General features: G+C 40.3%; 1 protein-coding gene across 7 annotated transcripts; it reads right to left on the bottom strand.

The window, feature by feature from the left end:
• Positions 1 to 674: 674 nt before the first annotated feature.
• HNRNPK (heterogeneous nuclear ribonucleoprotein K) lies at positions 675 to 21,526 on the bottom strand. Of its 7 annotated transcripts, none has more exons than XM_039729974.1 (16): positions 21,118 to 21,273; positions 18,875 to 18,953; positions 18,690 to 18,769; positions 17,718 to 17,827; positions 16,391 to 16,447; positions 14,827 to 14,870; positions 13,870 to 13,942; positions 13,260 to 13,388; positions 12,161 to 12,289; positions 11,395 to 11,702; positions 10,999 to 11,053; positions 7,181 to 7,231; positions 3,382 to 3,403; positions 3,222 to 3,304; positions 2,612 to 2,781; positions 675 to 1,796 (listed from the first exon to the last, which is right to left on the bottom strand). In XM_039729974.1, exons 3-16 carry the CDS (start codon positions 18,736 to 18,738, stop codon positions 1,766 to 1,768), a joined length of 1,311 nt encoding a protein of 436 aa, XP_039585908.1. In that variant the 5' UTR covers positions 18,739 to 18,769; positions 18,875 to 18,953; positions 21,118 to 21,273; the 3' UTR covers positions 675 to 1,765. The 7 variants fall into 7 exon arrangements, with proteins under 7 accessions (XP_039585908.1, XP_039585912.1, XP_039585905.1 ...); XM_039729978.1 differs by having other exon boundaries at positions 13,260 to 13,373; positions 17,718 to 17,815; positions 21,118 to 21,272; XM_039729971.1 differs by having other exon boundaries at positions 1,024 to 1,857.
• Between the last annotated feature and the right edge of the window lie 8 nt (positions 21,527 to 21,534).

Here is a 21,534-nt window from a genome sequence, read left to right as displayed (position 1 = left end):
GGGCGGCGCTCGGGGCGGGGGCGAGCGCGGAGCCCGGGCCCGGGAGCGCTTGGGCGGCACCTTCATGGTGAGAGTCGCCCCCTCAAATCCCGCTAGGCTACAGCAGTGGGCAGACTCAGCTTCATGGTAGGAAAGTTTTCCAGAAGATTCCCCATCATTGAAAAAGAGAGGAATAAAAACAAAACAAAAAACTTGACAGAGGAAGGAACAAAAATGTGCGTGTTGAGTTGCTGAGCTCTTTTCCCCGATCCAAACAGAAAAGAACCAGAAGACGGCCCAAACCTCCTTTTGCATACACAAGCTAGAAGCACACAGAGCAATTGAGCCTGTTTTAGTTAATTTGCATTTTGCCCAAAATCTTAGCCTCGATTGCAGACTTGTCTAGAATTTAGGCACCAAGCTGTGTACCAAGCCAGCTGACTTCTTACTGACTAAAGAGTGCTGGCATTTCTCTCAACAGAATTCACTATCGCTCTGGCCAAGGGAGCCAGCCTTATGCATACGGTTTCAGGCTCGCATTTACCCTGCCATTTTAAAGAGTAGCTGCGTTAAAAAAAAAAACATGTTCACGTGCCACAAACTGGGGGAGGGTGAGGGGACACAACAACCAACCAAAAACAATAAAAGAAACTTAACTTAGTCTGGACCCATCATAACTCTATGTGCCACACACCTTTACACTTTTTAATCTGTTTTTATTCAGGAAGTGAAATTAAAACTTTAAACTATAAATACAAATGCCAAAGTATTACATGAGATATCCAGAGGCGTTATATTTTTTTAATTTCTCACAAATAATTCTTACGGAACTCAACATACATCTGGGAAACAAGTTGAAGTTTTGCATACAATGGAAAACAAATTACATAGTTGTATTTCATCTTGCCAATTCGCAATTCCTATCTCATACAAACAAAAGCTCAGAAAACAGGTATAATTTATTCAGTAATGGCAGAGCAACTGCATTAAGCAAGCTGTCTAAACCCAGGTGTACTTTACAACTGTTTAATCAGTGACGTCACAAAATTTTAAAGTATTTTATTTATATACTGTCACCAATATATATATGTATTGCAAAGAGGGCCAAACACTTGCATGTAGTTTTACACATTTGCGTATTTTCACCTTCCCCCTTTCCCCAAACAGCAAAGCAGTCATTGTTTTTACACGATCTCTTTAATTTGTCAAAAAAACCCCACAGAACTCCACCTATATATCAAGGAAACTGAAGAGCAAGCTTAACAGCAACTTTAATTCGTAAGGGGAAAAAAAAAACAAACTAGGTATATCCATTTTAGTTATGACCTTATGAAGAGCTGAAGAAAAATGACCACCAAGAATAGGTTCACTAAATTTATTTAAAAATCCTAAAATGTTTCTTACAAAAATGCATTACATTCTGCACACTGCTCTCAACAAATGCCAGGGACATGGGGCCTACCATATTCTCCCCCTTCAAATAAAGATACAGTGTACATAAAGCAGGATGTTCACAACAATTACAGAAAAACAGTACAATTTACCACCAACAATGAACAAAAATAGAATTCATTCTCTCTGCCGCTTCAAAATTTCAATGTTAGTCTTGTATGCCCTTCCCCCCGCCATGTATTTGTAAGGAACTAAAACATTACATCTGGTGTACAGCAAAGATTCCACTACACCTCAAATGCAGAACACCTATGAAGCAGAGGAATGTTGGCTTTTTAAACAGAAGCAGATAAAAAAAAAAAGGGTGCAGGACTCCTTCAGTTCTTCACTAGTCTTAGAAAAACTTTCCAGAATACTGCTTCACACTATAAAAAAGAAAAAATAATCTTGCATTAGAATCCTTCAACATCTGCATACTGCTTCACACTATAAAAGAAAAAGAAAAAAGCATGTATTAGAATGATGGACCATACATCTTGCATCAACATTCATAAAGCATATTAAATTACAAATTACTAATACATTTAAAAATACACAATTTTAAAATGTCAATGGCTAACCATTATATTAGTGTATTTCAGGCATAGTTAAGTATTAGTAATCTAAAGCCAAACATTCCAGTTAAGATATTAAAACTGCTATAGCAGCCATAATGTTAATACAGCAAATATTATCTGTAGCTGTTAATATTTGGCAGAAAAGGCAAAGTACTGTCAGCAAGGTGTGAAATGCTGCATAACAGCCCCAAATCGATTTCAACTTGTCCTGTAGAGGCATGGTCTGTGCCATATGGCAGACTGTGATTTGTTGTCAATTTAGTTATCTAAAAACAACAAAATCACTAGTCTTCCACACAGAACTAGGCCAACATCCACTGAAATCTTCTATATTTTCTACAGGCTCTATGTAATTTATTACAAGTAGTTTTTTTGCAGCAGTTTTCACCAGAGAAATGAGAGGACTGCTTGGTTAAGATGTCTTCCAGCAAGATTAGTTTTGAGGGTGTCTTCATTTTAATTAGAATGGAGAGCAGAAGAGAATCAAGGCAGAACTACCACTAGAGAAGTTAGGTTCAAATAGTTACTTAAAACCTGCCTTCTTAAAAAATTGATTCACAGAGGAGAGCTGTTTCATAATATGCATGTTAATTTGACAGTAGGGACATTAAAGTTTTACTTGCCTGTTCTGCAGCAAATACTGTGCATTTTGTATCTGGTCCTGTGTTCCCGTAATAGTGATTATCCGATCTTCTGAGCCTTCTAGTGGTTCATCAATTTTGATCGAAGCTCCTGACTCATGACGTATTTGTTTGATTCTCTGGCCTCCCTTTCCAATAATAGATCCTGCCAACTAGTGAAGAAAGCAAAAACATTCATTTCCTTATACAAGTGCCTTTCCAAAATGTTAGAAAATTACAGCAGCATTTGAGTAGCTTCCACAAAGACAGTTTTAAGTGTTGCAATGGGAGCTTATTTCTTTATAGCCTAAAAATATCCCCAGCAGTATGAACTGTATAAATATAGGTGAGATAAAACTGGGAGAACCAGCTCTCATTTGCAAAATATGGGTTACAAGGACCATATCTACTGAGTATTAACCACAAGTAGAATTCTTTAATGTGTCTCTGAAGACAGAACCAAACAGTCAAGCTGGCAATTTAGAAACACATGTTTTGTACTAGAAGTACTTAAGCATTTTAAATATTTCTGATTTACTTACACAGTCTGAGAAATGGCTGTGACTTTTTTTTACGAGAAAGCCTGAGCTGAAAGCAAATCAACTTTACTTACATCTTTGGGAATCGTTACTTGTGTTGTGATGATGGGTCCACCAAGATCTCCATATGAACCACGCCCCCCTGCATAAGAATAATCTGATTTAAGTGTATGCATCAAGCCCTTTAGTAACTACATAATGAACTACATGCAAAGGTTCTATATGAACACTTACCATAACCAGAGCCTCCCTCAAACTGCAAGAGAAAAAAAAAACATTAACGTGAACAGCCATGTTTCATTAATACATTTTTATCTTAAGCATTATATTGCTAACTTTGAGTCCATTTAATTGAACATCACAACCCTCAATCTGATATAAATACAAGTATTATGGCATCAAGAGCATCCCGAGGCACAGATGGAAGACCAGAAACAAAAGGGATGGGTGGGAGAAATCTGATTAACCTCTGTCCATCTGGACCAGAGGCCATCTTGTGCAGGACCACAAGTTGGACGCGATGATTCTTGTAGGTTCTGTCCAACTCCAGATATTGTGTTTCTTATCCTGCCCTATCAAAACCTCTAAGAACAACACATAAAATGACAAAGAATTCAGCCATGCCAGTTTACCAAGGCAGTCTCACCATCTCAGCTTCTTGCAGACAGCTGTTTATGCTGATCTACTTGTGACCTCAGTACTAAACATTAGAATTACAAAATCAGAGTAGAGCCTTATTAATACTACCATTAACACAACTCAAAATAAACTCCAATCTCCAGTTCCAGAGCAAATTGTACTACTACATCTACACCTTTGATTCTGACTATGCTACAAACCCTTTACATCTTAGAAAAAAACAGTAACTACATGATTGATTTCTGTTACATTTGAACCACCATATACCAAATATAAATTACTGCAATGAGCACTCCTGGCCCTATTATTCTGAGGATTTGTAAACTTGTATTTGACATCAAGTTCTCATTTCATCTAATGTGTTCTAAGTGTGCAAAACTGTGTATTTACACTTTGCTACAGAAGCAGAGAATAAATATATGTGGTTCTCTCAAATTCAACTTCTGAAGAAACTCCTGCAGTCTGAGAGAGGAGGCTGGAGGCTACCTAAAGCTGAAACTGTCAGCCAAGCTGATGACATCTCAGTGATAATATTTAAGAAACAAGTAAAAAAATGCCACTGTGCACTGACTGCAAGGGTGAGCAAGGATGAAACAAGTGCTCCAGGAACTGGAGTGGAGACTGCCCTGCAGCCCATGGAGAGAACCACACTGGAGCAGATCACTACAGCGCAGCCCACTGAGGGATGCTATGCTGACAGCAGGTAGGAATGCCCAGAAGGAAGCTGCACAGGCAGATACCTGTGCCCTGTGAGAGGACCAACACCAAATTACTCTGCTCCTGAAGGACTGTACCACACAAAGGGGACCCACACTGGAACAGTTCCCTAAGAACTGCAGTCCACTGGAAACAGATCATTTGAGCAGCTCCAGCTGTATCATTCCATGGAAGGGACCCTACTCTGGAGCAGGGGAACAATACAGAGAGGAAGGAGCAGTGACAGGTGTGATGAACTGAGTAGGAACCTACCATTCCCTGTCACCCCTGCACCATTCATGAAAGAGAAATAGTGGAGTAAGGAATGAAGGAGTGAAAGCTGAGTCTATGAAGAAGTGGAAGATGGGTAAAGGTGTTTTTGTGTTTCTCACCACGCTAGTCAAAGTGGCAGTAAACCTACTCAAGCCAACTCTGTTTTGCCTATGATGTTAATTACTAAGTGATCTGCCCATCTCCATCATGAGCCACCAACTTTTCTGTCTTACTTTCTCCCCTCACTTTCTACTAAGGTAGGGGCTTGAGAGCAGCTTGGTAGGCTCCTGGTAGTCAGTCAAGTTCACCCACTCACAAGTATGGGCCAATAGAAGTTATAATGTAACAACTTTCCCAAAAAATATTCCTTAACATCTTTCTCTTTGCATCAAAATGAAAGCTATTCAAATTGAAGTGCTGAGCTTATCCTCTGTCTCTAAGCAACGTGTATTGCCTAATCATGTTACTAAGCAATACAATTATAAAACATAACAGAGCTCACAGTGGAGTACAAAATACAAGACAACGAAGGACTCTGCTTAAGGTTAAATTGAGAAGCTGATCACATAGCATACTGCATACACACACATACTGCTGCTGGTATTTGCCATAGGATACCTTTCTGGACTAACTTCTTTTAAAGAAAATACCTTTCCTTGATCACATCTGCCTCTCCACACGACAAAACAACAGAACTGATAGCAGTAGTTGTGTATATAAGCCAAGAACTGACTTTTAACATGAATTAATCAATAGTATTAATTTGGCAGCATTTTGCCATCTTCCAAGACATTGCTAATACCTGATGTACTCTGTAATTTCTACAATGGAGTGACTACATCAGTAAACAAGAGAAAGGCTACAGGTACCATGTACCTGGACTTCTGTAAAGGCTTTGACATAGTCCCCATGTCCTTCCCTCCACATTGGAGAAGGATGGATTCCACGGATAGACTTTATTGAATAGGGATAGTTACATCCAGGGGGCAGTGTCAATGGCTCAGAGTTTCAACAGACATTAAAAGTGGTGTCCCTCAGGGATTGGCCTCCACTGGGACCAGTGCTATTCAATGTTTTCATCAATGACACAAACACATCAGGTTTGTGACACACTCCTGCAACAAGGATGCAAACTGAGTGGTGCTGTTGACAGACCTCAAGGACTGGATGCCATCCAGAGGAACCTGGACAAGCTCAAAAAGCAAGCCCATAGGAATCTCATTCAATTTAACAGGACCATGAGCAAGGTGCTGCACCTGAGCTGGTGCAATCCCCAGTACCAACACAGGCTAGGGGATGAACAGATGGAGAGCAGCCCTGCCCAGAAGAAGTTGGGGGTGCTGGTGGGTGAAAGTGGGACATGACCCAGTTGTGAACTTGCAGCCCAGAGTGGCAACCGTGCTCTGGGCTGCACTGAAAGGTCAAGCCTTGAGATCCCAACATGAGTACCGCATCCAGCTCTGGGGCCCCCAACATTAAGGGCATGGACTTGATGGATTTAGATTGGAGGAGGACCACAAAGATTATCAGAGGGATGCAGCACCTCTTCTGTAAGAGAGCCTGAGAGCTGGGATTGTTCACTTTGGAGTGGAGAAGGCTCCAGGGTGACCTTATTGTGGCCTTCCAGCTCCAGAAAGCAGCCTACAGCAAGGCTGGAGAGGAGTTTTCACACAGGCACATAGAAGGACAAGGGGCAACAATTTTAAATTGAAAGAGCTTTGGTTTAGTTTAAGTACTGGAAAGAAATTCTTCACTGTGACGGTGGTGAGGCACTGGAACAGGTTGCCCAGAAAAGCTGTGGACACCCAGTTATTGCAAGTGTTCAAAGCCAGGTGCAATGGAACCCTGAGCATCCCAGTCTAGTTCAAGGTTCTCTACCCATGGCAGGTTGGAATTAGATGATCTTTAAGGTTACTTCAAACCAAAATCATTCTATAATTCTGTGATAACATCCCAAAACCTATCTGACCATATGATACATTTTCAAATAGGCTGATAGGTAAACATAAGCTCATTCACAAATAAAAGTGAGAAGCTACTTTAAGTATTTGCTGCCCAAAATAAAATCCCACATTATGGAAGTAAAACAAAACATAAATCGTAAATTGCTGCATCTACAGTGCATCAGTTATGGAGAAAGTTACCATTTACCAAAATGAAAATACACTGTAAAGGAGGCAAAAGAGGTAAGAAAAGCTCCTCTATTTTTACCAATCTGCTGCATAATTACACATTTCTATTAACATTACCTGCCTTCAAAGGACACATCATTAAGTCTGCCTCTAAATTCCAAGTCAGAAGAATGGCTGTATGAATTTTAATAGGCACAAATTGCCATGGACTACACTCAAGATCTCTTAGATTTGCTTTATCACTTAACTCATTCAATAAAGCAGTTTTCAAAGAACAGGCTAAAAACACTCACCAACTCTGGTGGCTGCATGTCATCACAGGCATCCACATGACACTGCATCATCTTCCAGAAGCAACATAAGAGGAAGAAAGGAAATCCAGGTCATACAGACTTTTAGATAATGTTGCAACCAAACAGAATGCATAGCGGTATGAAGAAACCCTCACACTATTAACGAAGACTTGAAATTATGTGATTTAGACCACTTTCAAGACTCACTGGCTTTTAGTTTTACTTTGGGGCAACTCCAAATGGGAAACTCCTGTTTTCCTTCTCTTTCTATGTTAGTAGCAGAGTCTTCCTCTCACTAAGAAGCCCAAAAACTAATGGCAAGGCAAAACTTAAGCCTTCTTTTTTCTTTCAGAAAACCTTTTTACATTTTTACATGTAAAAATACTTTATCTATGTTTTATTTGTGCCATCTACTAGAAAAAGGTTTACTAAGATTGAAACAAGTAACTGCAAGTGATTATGCCAACTGCAGGTTAAGCAGGAAGGACACTGCTTATGTTCTACTATCCATGTACCTTATCTAGCCAGTAAGTAGACTAACAATCTACCACTACCTACCTAAATTAGAAACTTAATAATGTTTCTAATACATATGATATATGGCATTTATTTCTTTCAGAATTTTACAGTTTCAGCAAGTGATGTTTATTTGTGCTAAATGAGTTTCTGAAAGAGGGTGTCTTAGCATACATAACATTTTACATTGCAGACTAATTTGTGCTAGTCACTACTCAGAACTCGAACAGAAATCATATGACAGATGGGCTGGATAAGGCAAAGAGCTTAACTTTTACATATAATAGAACACCCTGCATGCAGTCCTAACTGATGTCAAATTCTTTAGTAGTTTTTCTGGTTTTTAAGAGTGACCTAGGAAACTGAAATTTTGTTACTTCCTTCCAGCATCTGCACGAATAAATAGAAGAGTTGTCATACATTCTTCCTTTACTAATTTTAACATGTCCTTGAGAATGAGGGTGTTAAAAAATACAGAAAACTCAGGATTTTTCAGATCACCATAGCCCTTACAGGATCTGATCTGGAGGTAGTTACACACTGTAGTAGTTACACTTCTATACGGCGATAAACAAGTCTGTACTTTGGAGAAAAAGCTTCAGAACAAACTGTAAGTCACATGAGCATATAAACAGCAGTACATATTCATACTACAGCTTTAAGCCAGGCTAACATACAAGTATCATCTCAAGTGATTAACTCTGTATGGCCAAGAGGAATTTACCCTTCTTTTAAAATCAAAGTGGGTTTTTCTCCACTCAGCATTTACAAGGCTGTCAATACTGTCATGTCTCTGGAATACAGGAAAAATCACAGTTCAGCATCCAGTCTTAAAGACTGTCAACTGTTCAATCTTTCTGCCTTTAGCGAAAAAGAGAACTGGCAAAAAAATTTCGCTTTGTACATTAAATTTTTCCAGTATTTTTGAGATGTTCATCAATTGCTGCCTTTTATTACACCTACGTAGGACAGAATTGACGTGAAAAGAGCATTTCTACTCTCTAAGAGCAGCTTTTTCCATTACAAACCACAGTAACATAGTTTGTAATAATAAGTTTGTTTAAACTTTTAGCTACACAACAGTTTCTATTTGATACCTGTAGCACAGGAGGACTTTAGCTTTTGGCATAATACTTGAAGTTGTGTAGTCACATTCTGTGAAAATTTCCTTGCTGCTTACATAATTTAGAATACTAGGATCGTAATTAACTAAAACTAGAAATTAAATACTATTTTTGTTGGAAAATAGTCCTCACTTTAACCAGCTGTAACACTTGATCACAAAGGAGCCAAAGTTATGAGCAGCTTCATTATGAAAAAGAAATGAACTTGCTTTTTTTTTCTCCATGAAAGAAACCAAACTAGCAGAAATTACTTCACTTGTATGTAGAATCATGACAATAAAGTGAAGGTCAACCTGACAGGCTAAGCCTAAGATAAAATGGATTTTCTATTCTGGCTGAACTGGAATAAAAATAGAACAAAAATAGAACACACTACTGCCCAAGAGTCAAGCTAACTAAGACTGTGCTCAACTGAATACCCAAAGAAGGACAGGCTGCTTAGTTTATGTACTCTAGCACAGGCTTGCTGCAAACAGAAGAACACAAAACCTAAGCTCTGAAAACATATAAATAGAGGTAAGAAATTTTGGAGGTGTACTTCTCCATTCTTCCAGTTTCTTAGCACGTAAAGTACCATGGGAAACAGGTTTTTTTGTGACTGCAAATATTTGTAACTGCAAATCTTTTATTATTTCTAATAAGCATATGGCATTCTTGCAATTTGGAGTTCCACTAACTCTTATTCCCAAGGAGTTCATGTGAAGTCCATTTAGCTAGCCCATTTCTTAGCTCTTTTTCATTTCTATCTTCTACATTAATTTGGAAGAATAAAATAATGTGTCACCTGTCATCTTAAAGAAGGTGCCAAACAAAGCCAGAGGAGAAAAGAATATTGCTACTATAGAGATCCACCTCTATATAGTTGTGGTTTAAGAGCAGCTGGCAACTAAGCACTACAGAGCTGCCTGCTCACACGCCCCCACCCAACCCCCAGTGGAACTGGGATGAGACTCAAAAGCAAAACGTACAGCTTGAGATAAGAACAGTTTAGTAATTGAGAAGTTAAAAAACAAGGAAAACTAACAAAAATTTAAACAACCACCACCACCATGCCCCAAAACAATAAAAAAAAAACAAGAATAAAATCGAGGGTACATGATACAACTGCTCATCACTCTGCTGACCACTGCCAGGCCCCATCCTCAAACCCTTATGAACCCCCTGTCTGGGTAACTGCCCCAGTTTATACACTGGGTATGATGTTCTATGGTGTGGAGTATCTCTTTGGCCAGTTTGGGTCACTTGTACTGATTATAACAGTTCCCAACTTCTTTGGTGTACCTACTCATTCTCAGGGCATGAGACACTGAGCAAGCGCTTGACTTGGTATAAAATACTACATAGGAAAACAAAAAACATCAGCACGTTATCAACAGTATTCTCATACCGAATTCAAAACACAGCACTGGATCAGCTACTGAGAAGAAAGTAACTATACCAGCTGAAACCAGGAGAACCTCCTGGATTTCCTACTGAGGAAAGAGGAAATCTTGTCTCGGAACAGCAGGGGGCTGCTGGGGCCTGGCAGTTAAGAATGCAACACAGAAGACTACCTGTATCCTTTGTTTTAAGCTTACATATATTATGAGATTTCTTTCTCCCCCCAGAAAGAATTGATGTAGGATTCAACTAAGCAGTGGTTGCACCTCCAAAACACTTGGAATTGAGTGGATTTTCTGCAGAGAAACTAACAAATATAGAATTGATTCAAAAGACCCATCACATTCCATCAATTAGAGCTCTTCTCAGATGCTCCTCTATAATCTGAGTTACGGTATCAATGAGCATGTTTGCCAAGCTTTGGTGTTAAGAATGCTCTGCTCTTTAACTCGCCAGAGAACATTGTTCTGACATGCTTTCTCTATGTGAAAAATCTCCCAATTGCTATTTCTGTCATGCTCATTTAAAAAATCTAAAAGATGGCCAGTGTAAGAAAACCTACAGAGCTGAGCACAATCAAAATCACTGAATCTTTCTGATGACAGGGAGAAAGAAAGAAAACGTAAGAGTACCATTTACACCTCAAATCCATAGGAGGACCACTTGTATGGACGTAACATTTTGGTTTTACTACCAGAACTGTGTATATCCCACACGAAAGCGCAAGTAGTTCAGCAACAGGAGGTCAGCACGCTAACTGTGCTTAGGGACACAACAGAGCAAATTTTCAACTCATACCATGCCATCGTAACGGTCTCCCGGTCTGCCCCTTCGGTCATAGGACATCAGATCTCTAAAACAAAAAAGACAGCAGCATGTTAATTGTGTTATGTGTGTTATCAGCTAGCTTGTTTATCTGAATTTTCCCATTCAGGGTTCACATATAACTTAGTATCAAACTGTTCTACCCCAGTACTGAATAAGAGAACTTCCAGAACTACTGATTATAGTCCTGGCAACTTACTACATCAAGCAGGTAATTAAATTTCAGTAAATTTCAAAAAATACTCTTTGTCTAATACAGGCTCAATCCTGCATAATCACTACCAACATGGAAGCACGGAAAGATCACTGAAAATATGACTCAGATACTCAACATGAGCTTTTGTATAATGCAATTATCCAACAACTCACCCGCCACGAGGAGGTGGTGGAGGAGGAAGAGGAAGATTACGTGCTCTGCTACCACCTCTAACACCACGACCTGGTGGAGGTGGTGGAGGTCCTCTGCGAGGGCTCATATCATCATAATCTCTTCTTGAGGGAGGCATAGGTCGTCCACCACGACCAGGAGGCATTCGATCAAAACCTCCTCTTCCACGCATTGGAAAGCCCACTGGCCGTCCCCTTCTATCATCAAACATCATTGTGAAGCCACCATAGTCATACGTTTCATCATAGAAATTGGGATCATAAGGCTGGGCCCGTCCTTTAATTGGAGACTAATACAAACAAACAAAACAATTCCTCAAATCAGACAGTTCCATTACAACTGGTGTATTTAATTATTAAACTAACACATTTATGCATTTGGAACATGTTTTTGATTTCATAATGCTGCCAAGAAATGAGATGTTGATGTGCTTCCTGTGAACTTAACTACGACAGTAAAACTACTTAGATGTGGCAGATACATTTCGTTTTCCTTCCTCTTCGAATTTTTCATTCTGATGACATGCAAAGTATAAACGGCACACTACTACCAAAAATTGCTCATAAGGTGTACCCCAATTCTAAGCACTAGAAACAGTTCCCAAGGTTTGTAACTGTCCATCATTTGCTGCTGCGAAAGTAGGAGGTACTAAATTTAAACTAGAAACTGAGAGAGACCATTTTTCATCCAATTAATGTATAAAACATCCATGAATGCCAATGAAAGAATAAATTTAATAAACATTACCTCAGAGATAAGATCCAAGATAATCTTGATGCACTCAACAACTCTATCAGGTTTTCCACCAATAAGCACCACCCTGTCAGTCGAATGAGGACAACACTCTTGAAAGAGCTTAATTGTGGTCTGAGTGTTCTGCAGAAGAAAAAAAAAATCCAAGATTATCAAATATATTTTTAAAGCCATATAAAACCATTAAAATATTTTAAAAATAGATTCAAAAGACAATTAAGTTCCACCCACTTAAATCTGCATGCTTGCTTTTCAGTTATCACACAAAGTTCGAAGATTACATATTTTTAAGATCTTGCTGCTCTAAGTTTTGTAGGAAGATGAAAAAAAATCAATTTCTCCTACTTTAATTAAAATGTAGCTATGAAACATCATTTAACAAAGTATTAGAAAAAGGACCACATAACCACTGCGAGCTTATAGGTTGTATTAGCTTTCAAATTAAACATGCTTTGGATGCTAAGACAGCGATGTTGCTAGGATTATGTCTAGTTATCTGGCCTTTCTTAATCCATACCAACAAGTACTGGCTTATACCTGAACTGACCTGAAACTGCCTGACACAATGCCAAGAAACTCAACTATGTGTTTTTAGTTCATAGGGACCATTAATTTTTTTTTTTTTTTTTTTAGAATCCTACTCTTCCACTGAAAAAAAAAAAAAGTCTTCCAAGACTTAGAATTAAAAATATATAACCAAACATGAAGTCTTTCCACAGTAAATCTACTGTGGAGATGCTTTCATTCTCAACTGTTTTGTGTGTTCAACCACACAAGTAATTCTACACTATGCAGCAGTTTGTTCTAAAAGGAGAAATGAATACAATTTTAATAAAATAAAGTAAAAATACTTTCTTTAAAAACAGTACTCTACCAAAAATATGTTTAACTAAGTCCTGGCTCTGCCACTGACATAACTTCTGAGGGTCTGCAAGAAAGCTGAAACTTCCAGCTCTGTCCCAAAACGTCAAAAGCATGTATGCAACATATTGAGAAAGAATTACGCAGAGCAGATACTTAGATGTGCCCCTTATGAACAGAAAACACTGCTTATTTAACAAAATGAATTCCCGGAAGAACAGAAAGCAAGTACCTCTCTGAGTTCTTTAATTTTAGCACCCTTGACACCAATAATGCCTCCTGCCAAACTCTGGTGAATAAGAAGTCGAAGCTCACAGTCGAAGTCACTGCCTTTGTAGTGTTGATACTGCAAATAAGATGCATATAGGGAGAAGCAATAAAGATTAATCACAGATGTTCAAAATATTTGGGGTTTTAAGCTTCTTTTTTAAACAGAATGGGGCAATTTAATTTATTGCTGAATTCAGTCGCGTATTTCTTTCGATACAACCACAACAATCTGAACACCTCACCTCAACGTGAAGTATCAGCTTTCCCTATTTTTTACACTATTTATTAAATTGCACTGCACTGCTTGCTATAAAAATTTAAGAAAGCATCAAACAATGAAACACTTATTTTCTGGGAAACAGGAAGGCTGTTCAAAATGTAATAAACAATTACAGATTTTGCCCTCTACCCAAAAAACGCCAACATGACAGCCATAATCCTTCTTTTAAAAGGCTTTTGGCAGTTTTCACTTTTCTAATTTCCAGTGTTTAAAAACACAGAACAATCTAGAACAATCTCATTCGAAAGCTAGTATTTTCATTCTAAACAGAAGAAAATTTCAAGATAAATACCTCTTCTAAAGTAGGGATAATCTTCTTCAAGATTTCTCCAATTGTCTCTATATCTGCACTTATACTCAAGATGCTGTTGGAAGTCATGATGACAGACAATATGGAGAAGGTAGAAAAGAAAAAGCAGAAGTAAATTCTTTTCATCATCACGCACAAAATTTTAACAAGATTTACTACAAAGAAGTGTTTACAAGTATTCCCCATTTAAAGTAAACCTGTTTGCTCAATTTACAACACATGCATCTTTGTTTATGCCCAGTATATACGCATGAGAAATTTAAGATTAGGTAGGTCTTGCAGAGAGAGAAAGACAGAATGGGCTTTTGGAAGGGCTCAAATTAAGTGGGCAAGAAACTGACGCAGAACTGAAAAGTAGAAGTGAATACTCATGTTCCCCGCCACCACTAATTAGGATACCCTCGCTATTACATTTGTAGAACTGGCACACCTTCTCATATTAAAAGTGAGGATATACAAGTGGTGAACGTTGTAGCTGGAATAAGGTTATGGAACTCAGATTACTAATGGGCCCTCCAAGAAAACAAATACAAATGCAAGACAAAAAAAAGACAAAACAAATGAGAAGTGAAGGAAAGCGAACCGGAATTAGCACTTCATCAGAAATAATTATGAACAGGCAATGTTGAGGGGAGCAAGGTGGGCCACAAAGACAGAGCGAGAGACTATTTTGAACCAATCTGATTTACAATGCAGCAAATATGCAACACTTGAAGCTGTGCTCCTTCCGTTGAAATAAAATTAGTGGATTGTTTGGGTGGGCAACTCACGTAAAAGTTCAGTGACAAAAAGACTTAATGGGGAAAATAAGACAGAAAACTTGAAAAAAAACAATACACCGTCTATAAGGGGATACTATTTAATTATATCAAAGGCAGGTAATAAAATACATTTCTCTCTTTCTATTCAGGCAGTGAGGCATAAACTGTTGGGACATACCGCTCGGGGCCACTGCTGTCTGGGACTGAAACACTGGCATTGTACTGCATTGGTCATTGGCGTTCGTGGATGTTGGCATTGGGCATGGGTATTCAATCGGAAGTTGTCAAGTATGGTACCCGTTTGGCAACGAGCACATTTTTGGGCATAGCCAACCAGGGTTTTCACATGGGCGTTCAGGGGCGGATGGGCCAACGTCATGGTGGGCAACGCAGGGGCAAGTCGATCCAGTACATGGGCAACGGAGATATATGGCCAAAAAAACAAGGAGAGGGAAAAGGGGGAAAAGCAATAAATTTTAATTTAATACAAACTATACTCATTACTCTCAATTAATGAAACAAGCTTAAGTTGTTCTGAAGACTAACACAATAACGGACTGCTACACCAACTGTGGCCTAACAGTATGGACTTTAAAAATGAGTCACTTGATCTGACTAAACTACGATTTGCTTTTAATAAATGATGTTTCAGTAGCAGGCTGGCTCATGAGGGCAGACGCAAAAACTGTCGAGACTGTTAGTACTAGAACCTTGGGCAAATTGGGACAGTTTGTGTTCCAGACAAATCTAAATTATCTGGACATAGGTGACATACTGATTTACTCAAAAAAAAAACCAAAAACAAAACCAAAAAAAAAACCAAAAAAACAAAAAAAAACCCCCAGATTAAAAAAAACCCTAAAAAAAAGAGGAACAACTAGCTGCCAAAGTTAGTGGGCATATGTATGATTCCTGACCATTTCAACTAAAATCTCAACTCTAGTTGTGGTAGTTTATGAACTTAGTTGGAACTGATTTGTAATGATAGACTGCCAAATCTTGCGCTGAACAGTCTTGATTGGAAAAACCGTTGAAATTGTAGCTGATGTTAAGTACAGGAGTGTAAACAAATGGAATTTAAGAAGTGTTGCCAAGTTTTATAAATAAACAACATTAACGCTGAGCATGTGTCTAATCACCAGAGTCAACCCCCTGTAAAATGTGAACAGGCATTAAGTCAAGACCATTTAAAAATACTTCCAAGTAATAGAATACAATGTTCCTTTAGTGTTTTATACTCATATTTAAAGCAAGAAACCTTAATATTAATGGTTTTGTGCTTCACGTGCAAGCTGTTAAGGAAGAGATGGATGATTTAATTTTGCTTTTTTGAAGGAAATTGAAGAATTTCTCTATCACTGGGTTAAGCCAGCCACCTGCAAGGGTTTCAGCAGTACTATAACTGACGCACACATATGGGGAACGGTACTATTAAGAGGTTTAAGTTTTGTCGATATTTTTAATTAGGATGGTAACTCACTTCAAGTGTGTAATTTAGCAGAATCCTATTAAAAAGTGAAGGGATTGAATATAAACCTCTCCTCCCATGCATCAAGCTGGGTTTTAGTTCAAACAGAAATTGAAGAACTGTTATCTACTCTGACAATCAATACAAATGGTTTGTAACTTGGATGTCTATAGAGTTGAATTGCTCCCATTCCTAGAAACGCACGCAATCAAGTTTTCGATGTAGCGCTCTGAAAGAAGCAGTGTTAAATTAGTTCAAACTCATATATACTCACGTCTGTACGAAGTGCTTTAATATTTTTGCCACCTTTTCCAATCACTGCTCCAGCATTCTGGAAAATAGTTTTCAGAAGTTAGATTAAGACAAATCAGCACAGGCCAAGTTTTGAACTCAAGACTAAAAACAGTAGAGCTATTTTTGCTGGCCCAGGAGTTGGGGGGAAGCACCACTTTGGCATAAAAAAAAAATTACCAAATGCTCTTATAACCACGGAACACAGCACACAGAGAAAGGTAACTCAACTTTGCCATTAATATTTCAATTCCAAAGAGAAGTTTCAGGCAATTCTGCCCATGCTGAACTTCTCGTGGGCTAGATTTATTTAAAAAACCCAAACTAAATGAGTGTAATGTAGGTCAATTATTTCCTCAATTACCTGATCAGCTTTTTTTTTCCCCTTATGGAATGTGTTTGCAAATTCCACTTTTAAGCTCCAAACAGAGTGCTAATATTGTTTTGCACATCAGTAATTTCTCAGAGCAATATAAACTGAAAAAGGCTAAAATGAATGCAAACAGCCACCAACTTAATAAAAGCCACCAACATTAACAGGAATAAACTGACAAATAGTAAAAAACAGTAATTGGAAAACCGCATTTTTACCAGGTTCTTTTAAGGAGTCTATGAAAAGTATTGCTTTTACTATACACATGCATTATGCTAACAGCATGCAAAATATTTAATGGTACTCCATGTAACTTGGGTATTGGTCAGAAATATCACAGAGTTCAGGCAACATTCTTTGAGATCAACACAAAAAACTGAGATACTTCAGAAGGTATAAATCATGTGTAGCAACTGGAAACACCAGAGGAAATTCATACACAGCAACTTTTAACTATTTACACTTGTCAACAAAATCACTCAATCCCTGAAAAACTACTCCCACACTTCTTCCTGTTGATATAGTTGGGAGAATTACTAAAATCTTAAGTTCTCATCTCACATATTCAATCTAAAATCACTTATTTATAATCCTCTAAACACCTTCTTTTTCAAAGACTCATATACATTCATTCCGCTTGAAATAGCTACCTTCCACTCAAACGTAAAAATATCTTAGACTCTTTACTGCTCTACTTCTTAGCAAGTATGTATTTTTAATAAACCCTGTATTGACCCTTAGGGACTTACCCTTTTAAGAGAACTCAGAAGACAATTCCATTGCAATACACCTAGAACTACCTACCATTCCTGAAAATTAATCTAATAAATTACCTAATTTCAAAAAAAGCACATAATCTCTCTACACATATCTCAACATGCACTTTGTCACCACCATGCTGAACAATGCTACACACAAAACCAGTAAAAAAGCATACTTTGCTCTGAAGCAAGATGCGCAGTTCAACCATCTCATCAGTGTTCCGAGATCTTTTGAAGGCCTGCTCTTCCTCCATATCTTCTGCAGGACGTTTGCCTGTAGAGAGGTCCATAGGGGGAAAACATAAACATTTATTTAACTTTCTAAGTCATAATGAAGAGGAACACGCGCCAAATTTACGCTCTGTACTTTTAATACATTCTTTCCTATTAACACAAAACCAATTGCAGACGTCTATTCTGAGCATCCAAAGCACAGAAACTAGTCTTCACATCAACAGCTTTCTTACTGATTAACAACTGAAAATGCATTTAAAAATCTATGAACTATGGCTTAAATGAGAATGTTGCACACAGTCAGTAAGAAATTCACAACATATTAGACATGTCCAAAGGAATGCAACATCATCCACTTAGTATTTATTTATAATTTCAACTGGGGAAAACCTTTCAGGCATATAGCTCAAATGTAGTTTGTCCAACACTTAAATATTGGTGAAACAATAGCAAAGTAGAATGTCAGATAATCTGGGAAAAACTGGCACAAATCAACAACAATAATGTCCAAACTCCCCTGGTAATTCCCAAGAAATTTTCCACTAAGCTCTTTAGCAGTATTTCATATATTCATACTCCTGCATGTAACAGTTACAATGAACAAAATGCAATTAACAGATACGCCCTACAGCATTCCTACATATGCACATTCTCCATATAGATATGAAACATTTTTCAGTATTTAGTCATAACTTTCAGTTCTCATGTCTAAAACATATCAACAGGACGATTATGTATTTATGCTTCAAAAGCATGTGTAATGATACATTAATTAAAATAGAAGATATTTAATGCAGAACATAAAATTACTGCTAATGCATATATGGAAAAGGTAAATAATTATAAAATTCTTTGAAATACTAAAATTTTTAAGAGGGTCTATCTAAAAATGAATAGTCCTTTAAAAAATTTACCATTTGTCTCTGTGTTGGTAAAGGTCTCCTCCTGTTGTTCAGTCTCCATTGCCTTTTTTTCTTACGTAGGCAAGCAAAACCTGTTGAGAAATAAAGACAGTACATTTTTTTGTCAAAAGACAAATTGTACCTCATGCTAAAGTGGAAAAAAATAACAAAAATAAATGCCTGCTGCTAGAACTTACCGCTATTATATATCCTTGCTGACAAAAACTCAAGTACTCTGGGCGGGATCAAAATCCAACAGCCTATTGCTTCAAGAGCCTATGAAAACAGCATATATCAGTTGTGAGTTGTGATCACGATTCTGCTACAGTCAGAAACCAAAGAGCTGACCTAAACTATTGCTGCAATTTTTTTTCTTATAAAAGAAAAAGCATAGCCAAGCCAAACACACAACTAAGAGCAGATAAAGGCAAAACTTGCAGACTTACATAAAGTCTTAATGCCTGAATTACACTTTTTGGGCACACTCAACTTTTAAGTAACCACATAATCTCAACATTTTATTTGCCTTGGTTTCACTTTCTAAAGGGCACTACACCAAAATGTGGTCCTGCTATTTAGGTCAACACTATTTATGTTCAATAAAAAGTCCTGTTTTGGTAATCATCAGACTTTGTTCTACAATTCTCTACTAGCATGCATTTGAGCATGTGTTCCTGTCAACTGTAAGTGATGAATAAAATAAAAACTACAACTTCCAACACTAAAATAACATTAAAATAACGTATTTTTAAAAATATCACCCTCTGCACTTACATACAACCCACTGCATGCACACACACCCAAAACCTCCAAAAGCACCTGTACTTCAGTACAGTTTTCTGAAACAGACTGTGACCTGTTTTTAGCTACTACGTCACATTAGCGAGAAGCATATATTTAAAAAAAACAACATTTCTCCAACTTACTATCATTAAAAATGTGATTTACAGATACAGCCAAACAATCATATATTTCCCCTTGCATTCTATTAACTTCCATTGCCTCAACAAACAGCAGGCATTCATTGTTGTACCACAATCGGGGGAGGAGGAATGGGGGTGGGGAAGAAGCTGATTCTAACTTACTAAACGTACTCTCAGACAGCTATGTAATTGCTGCCCTGCTTGCAGGGGCTTTAAAAGCAGGCTTTGTCTTCCAAACACATGCCGGCATTTCTAGGTACTTGAAGCGGGCTAATGGGCATGCACAAGTTCAGTAATAGCGGGGTCTCAGGCAGACATTGCCAAAATTGCGCTGCTATGTGGACGGGTAGTAAGGAAGACACAGACAAAGTGTAACTGCACTTTCAGACACTGGTTAATTTCCAACCAGCCCAAGAATTTTAAGGCAGAGGGGAGCAAACTGTTATCAGTTACAGTTACAATTCACTGCTTAGTCTCTCATCGTCACTTTCCCATGTGTTCTCAGTAATCTCGCTCAGCTAGGTAAATCCAGGAGACATTAACATAACTAATAAAGTCAGGTTCCTTATGATCACCGAAAGGCTAAATTAGCGGCCACGAGAGGCGGAACCAGCGAGCACAGACCTAAGAGCTGATGAACATCAGAGCGCCTCCAAGGCGCAGCGGCACTTCTCGCCTGCCCCTCTCTTCCCCCCATCTCCCCTGCATCTCCAGCCGCCCGCCCAGCGCGGCGAGGACCGGGGCGAGCACGGCGGCACCCCCGCGGAGCAACGGAAATGGCGCCCTGCGAAATGGCGACCGCCGGCCCGCTGCGAGGCGGAGCCGGGAGCGGAAGGGCCGCCGCCACCACCACGCGGCCGCGGGGAGCGTTACCCGGCTCGGCCCGGGCGGACACAAAGGAGGTGCCCGGCGGCTCAAAGCCCGGCGCAGCGGGCGGAGCAGGGTCAGCCCCAGCGCCAGGGCCACTCCGCCCTCGCCCTAAAGCGGCGCGGCCGCGACGCGGAGCCTCCGCCCCCCGAGCGGCCTCTGCGGCTGCTTCCGCGCAGGCCGCGGCCCGGAGCGCCCTCGCTGCGCCCGCCATAACCCTCAACAGCGGCTCGCCCTGGGCACAGTCACCGCGGACGGGCGCGGGAAGGCGGCCGCGGACGCCGCGCCCCCGCCCTTGGAGTGCACCCCTGGCGCTGCGAAACCCGCGCCGTCTCCGCTGGGCAACGGGGACAGAGGCCGTCTGAGGGCGCTCAGCAATAGCCGAGGCGGAGACACACCGGTGTCCTCCACGCAGCGTTTTCCTCATTCTGCCGCCGACCCCACGGGAGCCCTGGGGCCAGGCAGCCCTCGGCGGCTGAGGCCCCACGACAGGAGACACAGGCCGTCTCGCACCGCTGTGTCACGCCGCCTCACCGAGTACATCGGCGGCTCTAGCAGCCCAGGCAAGGCCTGAACCGGCCTGTGCCCTTCTCCCGCCCCCCTCCCCTCCTCGCCGGCCCCGGCCGCACGGCGCCGCGGGCTGCGCGTACCTGCGCCCGCCACCGGCCCCGCCGCGTACGGGAGAGAAAGGGGAGCAGCCCCGGACTCCGACGCGCACATCCACCAGCGCCACCCGCGATTGGCCCCGCCGCCGCCCCCCGCGCGGCGCCGCCGCCGCCTCGTTGGGTGAGGCCGCTGCCCGTCAGCGCAGGAGGCGGCGCCGCGACCCGCACCGCCCTCCGTGAGGGAAAGGACGAAACGCGCCCGGGGAAAGGGTGGCGCCGCTAGACCCTTGCGCCGGCCGGCCTGCCTTCCTTCCCTACCTGGGCTGCGGGAGCCGCGCTGGGAGCGGCGCGGGCAGCGAGGGGGTTGCCCAGAAAAGCGGGAGCGTCTGCGGCCGGGAGGCGAGAAAATGGCGGCCGCTAAAACCCCGCCTTGTGCATGCGGCCCGGCGCCGGCTGTGGCGA

The sequence above is a fragment of the Passer montanus genome, unplaced genomic scaffold (assembly GCF_014805655.1).
Source record: "Passer montanus isolate IOZ18808 unplaced genomic scaffold, ASM1480565v1 scaffold7, whole genome shotgun sequence".
Taxonomy (NCBI): domain Eukaryota; kingdom Metazoa; phylum Chordata; class Aves; order Passeriformes; family Passeridae; genus Passer; species Passer montanus.
Note: the sequence above shows the minus strand (reverse complement) of the source record. Positions and strands in the feature narration are given on the sequence as shown.

Bases quoted from the DNA above. Each gene is read 5' to 3' on its own strand.
- HNRNPK (XM_039729972.1), bottom strand. From the start codon at position 18,738: ATGGAGACTGAACAACAGGAGGAGACCTTTACCAACACAGAGACAAAT. The intron at 16,448-17,717 runs GTATGCTTTTTT...ACTATTTTCCAG, and splicing joins GCATCTTGCTTCAGAGCAAA to AATGCTGGAGCAGTGATTGG. The intron at 12,290-13,259 runs GTACTTGCTTTC...TTTCTTCTGCAG, and splicing joins AAATTAAAGAACTCAGAGAG to AACACTCAGACCACAATTAA.